At 41.8% G+C, this 10,524-nt stretch overlaps 1 protein-coding gene across 4 annotated transcripts in view; it reads right to left on the reverse strand.

Moving 5' to 3' along the window:
• Positions 1-9,645, reverse strand: part of LOC145446220 (sodium- and chloride-dependent GABA transporter 2-like) — a 42,594-nt gene extending 32,949 nt beyond the window's left edge. The window contains exons 1-2 of one of the 4 annotated variants that reach the window (XM_080324460.1): positions 8,929-9,645; positions 2,022-2,102 (exon numbers count right to left, since the gene is read on the reverse strand). In XM_080324460.1, coding sequence (XP_080180586.1) covers positions 2,022-2,102; positions 8,929-8,987 — 140 coding nt within the window. In that variant the 5' untranslated portion in view covers positions 8,988-9,645. Of the gene's footprint in view, positions 1-2,021; positions 2,103-4,111; positions 4,130-4,922; positions 5,035-8,928 lie in introns of those variants that run through there. The other 3 variants (XM_080324459.1, XM_080324461.1, XM_080324462.1) reach the window with 3 other exon arrangements.
• Positions 9,646-10,524: the final 879 nt, after the last annotated feature.

Here is a 10,524-nt window from a genome sequence, read left to right on the forward strand (position 1 = left end):
CCCCCCTGACCCCCCTTGCATTTATCGTCATGTCAAAAAGAGCACATCATCTAATACAGAGGTGGGCAACGTTTTTGATAATCATGGCCGCATTTCGATTACTTATGTGCGGGGTAGCGTAAGGCCGCATTCCAGCGCATAGCCGCAATGAACGATCTGGACACAAAATTCCTATGGTAATCTGTCCATATCCATTCCCGGTGAACTCCGGACTATTCTACTTTTCACAATGGCCTATTGTACGCAACGAAATCGCGAGTGGCAATGTTATGAATAGTTGCCGGGAGGTGCATATTGTCGCGCGGAGCGCGAAAATTTTTCAGGGCTGCGAACGAATTGTTATTTCTTGCCAATTCCCATTCCGGCTCAGATTAAGACGGGCGCTACTGCATTAAAATCAAAAAATGAAGTCTTGTTGAATTGCGCGGAGGGCGAAGAAAATTTCAAGATTAATTAAAATCTCTCGAAAATGCGGGAGTGAATTCGTAATTGCAATTTGCATGTCTACGGCCGCCAACATATAGCCTACTAATTGAATTAGGCGTCGAACGCCGCTCAAATTCCCTTCTACGGCCGCAGGCTGCCAACCCCTGATCTAATAGTATACATAAGGTATATCTTACGCCAATTTTGAATCGGCATTCCAGTTGTTGAGTCTTTTACATGACAAATTTCTCCAAACTTGTTTGAAAATAACAAAAAACATTGAACAAGACATTCATTAATTAATTTCAAGGTAGGTCACCCTGAGACTAATCCTGATGCTGGTCGTGAGTACAGAGCGCAAGGCGTCGTTCTGTCCTGCCAGGCTAAATTTGATCAGTTTTGGAAATTAATTAAATTGTGTTGATTTATAGCCTAATTGAGGGCGAAACCGGGCAACCTATGTTGCATCTAATTCTGTCTTAGGCAGTGCAGTTTCGCAAGCTACTAACAAGAGCTGCCCAGCGCGCCAAGCTTTAGGCTACTGTCAAAGCTATCAAGCAATGAATGACTTACACGTGGGAATTGCTCTCTATATCTCCAAAGAATTTCAAAAATTTGCTCAAATCAAGTTGAAATCAGACTATACTCCGTTGAGCGCGGTTACTAGAGTTTGTATTTTGCAAGGTTTCTTGAATATGTAATAAATTTCATCTTCATTAATCGTCTTCTCATAATGGATGTGAAACACATGTTCGGACACGTACAATTTATACTGACTTTGTCAATTTCTCGCCCCCCCCCCCCCTATAGTGACTTCGTCAATTTCTCGCGCCCCCCTCCCCTGAGAGCCTTCCGCGACCCCCAAGGGGGGCGCGCCCCCCAGGTTGAGAACCCCTGATTTAGACGATACAATCACGGTACCGTCGCGCAGCTGAAATTGCAAAATTTGTAGCAGGTCAGCGTTAGGGCTAAACATTTGTCGAAAAACTGCGCACGTAACATTCATTATTAATCCCACTGCAACGAATAGTTACCACTCACGCATATGCCATCTGTCATAGCTGCGCAAATAAAGACTGTTTATGCAAACGGACAATGGGACGGTTTGATGAATTAGTAATGTTTCAAAATACCTCGTCTCTTCAAGTCAACTTCGACTTCTACATGCAATGCCATGAGGCCAATCGAGTAGATATAATTCGATAGATATTTTTAGAATTTGAAGGAGGAGCGATTTCGTATTTCCTGAAGCTTTCAAACACATTAAGGTGTTCAAACTGAAATACCGAACCATCTCCATAGATAAATTACAACACGGAATTTTTTTCGCCAATCATATCGCTATGCCTTTAAAGACTTCGTGTAAATGCAGCCAATCCTCAATATTAAGTGATCCATAAATATTAAGCAACCCCACGACTTGTTGAGATTATAGTAGCGTCAATCCCTTTCAGGAGCGTTCAAGAAGACGGTGGCTAGTACCGATCATTGATTTGCACCCTGTGATAAGGAAGCTGATTATAATGCGTTAGTCCCGGCGCTGGCCTATATGTAACGTTATATCACGAATTTGAACACAGTCAAGATATACTTACTTTTCAACAGTTCTGGAAACTCGTACATCCGTTTTGTCGCAGTATTTTTCCTTTAATAAGTTATTCATTGCAACGAATTTTCTACAGATATGACAATATCTACAGTTCTACACTTATTTCAAAATAAAACAATCAGGCTGAATAATAGAACTAAGGAAATCCAATTGAAAGTTTCTATGTGTTCTTGTATAAGTATATTTACAGGAAGAACACCAAGAATGAGCAAAAATGTTATGCAAGATGTTATAGGGTCTACCAAGCTACATGCTAAAATCGTAAAAGCGGGCATAACATATACCAGGGGTGGGCAACATACGGCCCGCGGGCCAGATCTGGCCCGCGGACAGTTTTCCGTCTTACATGATATTGTGGCCCGCGGCCCCAGTCTTCCGAGATTCCCCACTACTTGCTTAGATACATCAAATTTTAGTGACTGTATGTTATTATACACATGTATGCGCAGCGGGCGAGGGTGGAGCTTGCGCGTAAGTTCGTGGTAGCGAGAAGACTAGCTTTATCGGCATTTACGGTGTACTCAACCTCAATGTCATTTGTGGTAATAATGGTGTTTGTCGACTACAATGGTCATTTACACCACGCCGCTATTTCTTATTTTTGATTCCGTAACCGTCGACTTGTAGTGCAGCACACTTCTAGCCTTTTGTAAGACACCGCTTGTGCCAGGGGTCGCCAACTCAAAACGGGTTGCGGGCCACTTTCAAATTCCGAGGCCGCGGGCCGCATGAATTCAATATCGAGATAAAATATGCCACACAGTTGAACAACCACGCTATCTCGTCACCTACTAAACCCCAATGAATTGACATCTTGGTAAATTTGGGGTACCGGGCTTATCGAACGCCTTGAAATCTATAGTAAGGATTGCACAGTGTGTTGATTAATCAGAGAGAAGCAGACATGGTGGTGCCTGTACCCTATATGACAATGCTGTTCTCAAATCCACATTTCTTCGGCATTATTGGCGAGAAATGGCTTCGAAGTTACATTGCTGCCGTTAAAATACATTCATTAAATACGATTTATTCCTTGTATATGTGGACAAATGGGCGAATAATGTATCAATTCAGCAATCCGGCCCTCCAAGTACTTAATTTTGCTATATCCGGCCCGCCGACCGGAGAAGTTGCCCGCCCCTGCCATATACGGACAAAATCCCCTATAATTGGAAATGATGGATAGAGTTGTTGATATTTTACTGGCTCCCAGCATGGGATGAATTTCCATGAACCTTGTACATAGCTAGGCCAACTTCAGATCTCACATTCACGTTCTCTGGCGCGTGAAATAGAATGTCTGGCCGTATAGAGATACCCTACTTTTCTATTTCCTACGCTAATTCGGCTTGAGTCGTTGTTATTTTCACCACAGTGATAGTCCTGCTTACAGCCTATATGGAGATCTTTTGAACCACGACACCTATTTGGGTCGACCTCGGCGCCATGATTTTGTATGCTTATCGGGGGGGGGGTCTTTGCCTTATATATATATCGACTTTCAATTAAATAAAAGGGCAAAAGAAAACAGGAAACAAAAGAACATCAAGATAATCAGTATTGGGCCCTTGTTAAGTGCCTCCAGCGTGGGCGGTCGTGGGCGTCTTCGAGCGATAGCCCGCGTTGCGCTAGCTCGGTCTCTATTGTCGAGCGCCACGTGGTTCTATTCCAGCCACCTCTGCGCCATGGCTCCGTCGGAATGTGGTTGATGATAGCGGCGGCTGGTTGATCGTCTTGATGCCGCACTAGATGACCGATTAGGCGGCAGCGTCGTTCAGCAGCCTTATAATCTATCTATCCCTTCCAGCAATTCGCGTATAGCCATTCGAAGCTTCGCGTACCCTCTACTTCGTATAAGACTATAGAAGAGTGTCTCAAGCTCACGAGTAAATATTGGCTACTTTCCCAGCTTGAAATATGCTGAGTGCCGCAAGATTACGACACCGAGCTAGGATATTCGAAGCGGTATGCTTCGTTGGTGAGATGTGGTGTGATGAACAGATATGGGGCGACCACGCCGTACTTAATTTTGTACATGAAATAGATTGATATCAGTAAATCATTAAGACGGCATACCTACAAGATAATCAACAATTGTCGACACAGCAAATCGCGCGGACCGCAGAAGAAATTCTCAGGTTTTCTAAGAATGCTTCTATCCATTCTATCTTGCCACTAAATCACTGGACTTACCCATTGTTCTACTTTACTACGTTTTAACAAATTGCCATCAACAGATTCATACGTTTAATTTGCAATCTACAAATTTACAAACCGTTTATATATTTTTTACACTGTTACATAAAACTATTATCGCCAAACGATGGGAAAGGCATCACTCATCACATGGATCAGTTAATGAATTTGCCAACAGTTAGTATAGCCAAAAATATTCAACAGCATTTATAGAACAAACCAGGAACCACGTGACATATATTCCTGTATCAACTTGATATATAAGGTAAAAACAAGATGTATATTGTATATACGAACCGCGAATGGATAATACGCTGTCTGTCAGAACGATATTACCAGAGTCTTAGCAAGTGTGAACATGACGCTGGCCCATCTAGATATTGAAACCTAGATTCGACAAGCGTAGTGATACTGGCAAAACTTCGCTATATGTTCTACAAATCTTTCTTCATAACCCTATACGTAAGCTAAAGTTATCACTCGCGTAGCCTACTACCTGCGAGAGTACCATGGTTTGGGAAACACTGGTTTAGTCACGCTCTCATTCTTGCGTCCGACTTGTAATTTTCGCTGCCGGTCTCATGGACTCGTGGGAAGCGAGTGGCGCAGTAGGCCTACATGTGTGTAACATCATCGACCCTACACACCAATGGATGTGCACGTGCATTGTGCAATCAACCTCGGTTCTTACTTTAATTCTTGTTCCGGAGAAGCCCAGGTAAACCTACGACACGTGGAAGAAATACAGATTTAGAGACACAAATTAAGGACTGAGGCCCATCACGCCACTCGCTTCCCGCCGAGTCAACTTAATGATGAGATACTCGTTGCTAACTATGGGCAAATATTTGATCGCTAGCGTACTGATGCATTAGTGATAACTAGACTCCTAGTCTAGATATCCCAGCGATATAAACATTGGACGATGAATGAACCAGGTTGGGGTGCCTTTATTTTGTACATGCAAGCTAATGAAAAGCTAATGCAGCTAATTAAGCTAATGAAAAGCTAATTCAGCTAATGAAAAGCTAATTAGGCTAATGAAAAGCTAATGAAAAGCTAATTAAGCTATAATGAAAAGCTAATTAAGCTAATGAAAAAGTAAGCTATTGAAAAGCTAATCCAGCTAATGAAAAGCTAATTAAGCTAATGAAAAGCTAATTAAGCTAATGAAAAGCTAATGAAAAGCTAATTAAGCTAATGAAAAGTTAATTAAGCTAATGAAAAAGTAAGCAAATGAAAAGTAAGCTAATGAAAAGCTAATGAAGCTAATGGAAAGCTAATGAAAAAGTAAGCTAATGAAAAGTACGCTAATGAAAAGCTAATGAAGCTAAAAGCTAATGACTCTAATAACTATGCTGTAGCACGGGGGTCTTTCGACCTGCCTGGCGGGAGCAGACCTTTTAACGTGGCCCATGCATTTCAAAGGGGAGTTTGGACTTTGAAAATTTTCGAGCTCGCCTATACTTTAACGTGGGCGACATAACTGCCGCAACTTTGCCGCGTCTCGCCTACCCCAAAACACGCGGCCCTATGGAAAACCGGCTATTCTTGCTCGGATCGGTCCCAGATTTCGTGTGAGCCTAGTCGTAGGGGGTGTTTGGCCGAGAATTTTTTTTTTAAGTTTCCGAATATTTTTTCGAACTTCAATTTTTTTTCAATTTCGTTGCCATGTTAATTGTTAAAGGATAGGGAAGTTGGAGTTGGTCGTTTTTTCGATAAAAAATTTTTTTTAAATTTTTTTCTCGATTCTCACTTTTCAGGTATCGTTCGACGCAGCGGACGCAGTACAGTAATCTACCACTTAAGTACGCACCCGTTTAAGTTCGCATCCCAGATAAGTACGCAAAAATTCTTCACAATTTCTGGGTTCAACTATTTCAACAGCAAGCACCATAACTGAATGTCAGGAAAACACTGCTTGAACATATCGTGCAAAGTCATTTAATGCATATTTTGCATTCTTTGTTGCTTGACTTCCAATGTCACCTGTCTCAGTTTTCGCTGAATGCAATTAAATGTGCTTTTGAGGTTGTCATAAGCACCTCCTGCTTGATCTTGTAAGGCAGGACACAACAACTGATCCTCAACTTCAAACACTTTATTATGAAGTTGTGCAAAGCCATGAAAAACGATGCTGTTTTCGACAGGTGGAGAATCGTTGCTTACGCTAGCCTCGTCGTCGGTGTCATCATTTTCAGTCTGCATCCGCCAAGAGTTTATTTTTTAAATTTTCCGGAACTTTCGGCTTGGTCTCGTTGCGGCGCTTCCAACGAGGGGTCGAGCTTGGGGCTGGGCATCACTGGAGCCGAGCTATAACACGAAACGTCGTATCTCGGCTCCTGTGCGTCGTAAAGCTAAGCGACTAGTGACTAGTCGATTCGAGCTCTTGATCACAGAACGAGGATAAAAATCTGAAATATTTCTGCGACCTCCTAAAGCCACGCCGAGGGTACCGGCGTGTTCTACGTCTACTGCGTCGAACGATACCAGAAAAGTGGTTATCGAGAAAAAAATTTAATTTTTTTTTTTATCGAAAAAACGACGAACTCCAACTTCCCTATCCTTTAACATGGCAACGAAATTGAAAAAAAATTGACGTCCGAAAAAATTTTCGGAAAATATTTTAAAAAATTTCTCGGCCAAACACCCCTCATGACTAGGCTCCAGGGTTGTAATCAAGTCACACTGTTCCGAGTCACGACTCAATCTTACTTTTGCGGTTTTGACTCGAGTCAAGTCGAGTCATTTTCAATTCATCACCGAGTCGAGTCCGAGTCCAAGTCATTGTTTAAAGGGTCAAGTCCGAGTCATAGTGTTATGACTCGAGTCCGAGTCCAAGTCACAGTATTGAAGTTATGTTCAACTTATGTTTTCAATCCTGCTTGGGTCATATCGAATTCCTTGCTTGCCAAACATGGTTATTTTGTCCCTATATGAGTCTTGGCACATGTTTATTTAGGCAGTTAACGGACAGTTTCTGGCCTTATTTACCGATGCTACAGATAGACGAGACAGGCCGCCAATATGATAACTTTACTAATCTTAGAACATAAAATCAAATCTATGTCTTGTCAGTCTGATAGATCACAAATATAGGCCTACAAGCATTCAGTTTTTATTACGAGCACATCGACGACAACTCACAAATAGCTTATAGAGAACCAACGAATTTACGTCTACATATACTATCTGATAGAGAACCAACGAATTCCCGTCTAGATACCAGCTGATAGAGAATCAACAGATGCATATTTCTGTGTTTTAAGGTAGGCGACGCGCGGCAAAGTTGCGGCAGTTATATCGCCCACGTTAGAGTATAGGCGAGCTCAAAAATGTTCAAAGTCCAAACTCCCCTTTGAAATGCATGGGCCACGTTAAAAGGTCTGCTCCCGCCAGGCGGGTCGAAAGGCCCCCGTGCTACAGCATAGTTATTAGAGTCACTAGCTTTTAGCTTCATCAGCTTTTCATTAGCGTACTTTTCATTAGCTTACTTTTTCATTAGCTTTCCATTAGCTTACTTTTCATTTGCTTACTTTTTCATTAGCTTAATTAGCTTTTCATTAGCTTTTCATTAGCTTAATTAGCTTTTCATTAGCATAATTAGCTTTTCATTAGCTTAATTAGCTTTTCATTAGCTTAGTTAGCTTTTCATTAGCTTACTTTTCAATAGCTTACTTTTTCATTAGCTTAATTAGCTTTTCATTAGCTTAATTAGCTTTTCATTAGCTTAATTAGCTGCATTAGATTTTCATTAGCTTGCATGTACAAAATAAAGGCACCCCTGTGCAGTGAGGCGAGTGTGCAGTGCACCTAGACTGCCGGAATCGCTAGACAGGCAGATGCAAGAGAAAGAATATCACATGGGATTGAACTGTTCAATCGGCCTGTTTCTGTTATATCGCCTCTTTGCTACCCTGGTTCTCACATCCACGTATATATGAAACTAGGAATCAAAAGGCCCACTGAAAATAATACACAGCTTAGTGTAACAAAAAGATTTATAATAACGTTCGATTTCCAACTAAAATCATCGACTAATTTAAATCATATTACAATCGAGTGTCACTAATCATGATATGATTCATGCAGAGGAAGTATGATTTTCAAATACCCATTTCCGATTCCTCTCATCGCAGAAAAATTATCAGCACGATATTATAGAACGATTTAACTATTACGGGATCATCTCTAAGTCTACGTATTTTCAACTTTCCTTTTCCGTTTTGACTCAAATCAAATCACCAAAGCCCAACGGGTGTAATAGAACCAATGCAAAACCAAAGTCATAGGTGTACGACGGCCTTAGCTTTGAAGAATTAGTTGTCACAAGCGCCCGAACTATCACAACTCGATTTATCATGGATAACCTATCCGTGTTCCTACATTATATGTAGGGTGTGGTTGATATTTAATTGACAGTAAGACAATGGCGCTGTGACACCGTACTTTTGATAAAACAATGATAGCAATCCTAAGAGGAGACCTGAGCGCCACGCAGATTCACGAGCGAAAACGAAATAGAGGGTCCACGACGTCTGTCGACTATTCACATTCTACACTTAGCGAATGACCCGTGTTCGTTACGCACGTTCTAATCCAACGTTCTAATCAAAACTTCGAATCCAACCCCAATATTTGTTGTTCAGGGGTACTGATCCAACTTCAGCCTCAAAGTTATCAACAATACATTGTACACTCGACTGTCGACACTCAGCACGTAGCGACTGCTCGCATTCCAGATTCCACACTCCATCGTCCATGTTCGGTGTTCGCACTTAACTGACCAGATTCTGCACTCAATCGCGCCAAGCCTCCCCTGTCCACGCAGTCGTCACGCCTGACCCACGTGACCACATAAGTTGAAAAGTTATGTGAGTAATATTCGCATACACCACGACAAATTTATACATTCGACTCTCCAGTCTAAATCGATTCATTTTACCCCTGTATTTGTCTTTTTTTTCATTAAAGTGTATAGCCTACTCTGTAGACGTCTATGCGGCGGTCGTATTTTAGCATGAAAATCTAGAGCAGGCTTGATCCATCCTGTTGTTGATCGCGACGCTTTAATATACCTTTATTGTACCTTTTACTACAGGTATATTATTCATTCCATGTGTCTTTGTGGTCCACCGCATATTTATGACTAAAAAGTCATAGTCGTTCATAGTCGTAACTGGGTACAAATTAGGGTAGTGCAGTGGAAAATTTTTCTTGTGGTATCGGAATTCTTGATCAACGGCATGCCTTCACCGATCCATTGTGACAAAGCAAACACGTATATGATGACACACGTTTCTTGACGAAGACCACATCTCACCCCTATGCTAGCTACGCCGGCCGACACAACGGTCATAGAGATATGCAGAAGTGATAGCCTCTCGAAACTCGTGTGGAGGTTTTCCACTCGATCCAGTATTATTCCACTTAGCACACTTCATTCCTTGGCTGTTTTATTATTAGAATCTTGGTCAATACATCTCTCATCGCGAAAAAAAAGTACTGGCACGAGTTAAATATAACTTACTGAATGGTTCTGGTGACCGTATGGTGCTTCCAGACATCGCATGGTTGATTCTATATTACCATGAAGTTACTTATTATTGTTCGTTGTTTGCTAACCGACACGGTCTCGCATTTGAATGTGCAATTCCAATATAACTTCACTTGGAGTCATTCATCAGCCACATCCTTCTCCCTCGCATGTAGATTGTAGTTAAATGTAAACTGATACAGATTGTCGACGACGCGTACCTGCTTCCAATTTGTCGCCCTGGTTGCCGCAGTATGGGCCAGCGGCGCATTGTACGCGGACCGATATCACTATCTGCCACACATACTGTGTTTTAAAATCCTGATCGCGAACTAGTACGTATTAATGCTATCAATTTATGCCATCAATTTTCAACAACACCTCGTACTCACTGATTTGTCTGAAAGGAGCGTATATTACATCAAAGGACAGCTGCTGCATGTCTGGCGCACAATCGCGTTACTAATGCAGGTGACGAGATCGAACAAATTTTCTTGATTGGAATCGGCCAACAAGGCGTCGAAGTGTCATCCGCAGCAGGCTGAACTTTTGATCCGGCACGTGCCTTAGACATTATTTTATCATCAAATGTTAACTCGTATAGATATCCCCACGTCTAATAATGATAACGCTTCCCATTGTCATTGCGCATCGCTTTGGACCATGCCACCTTGTGGTCTTTAGAACTGACACATACACGATTGCGATCTTGAATTATGGGATGGCTATCACTATATTTCTCACGTTGTCGCGGAAT

Source organism: Botryllus schlosseri, chromosome 9, assembly GCF_051294905.1.
Source record: "Botryllus schlosseri isolate E-star chromosome 9, Bs_hap1, whole genome shotgun sequence".
Classification (NCBI taxonomy): Eukaryota; Metazoa; Chordata; class Ascidiacea; order Stolidobranchia; family Styelidae; genus Botryllus; species Botryllus schlosseri.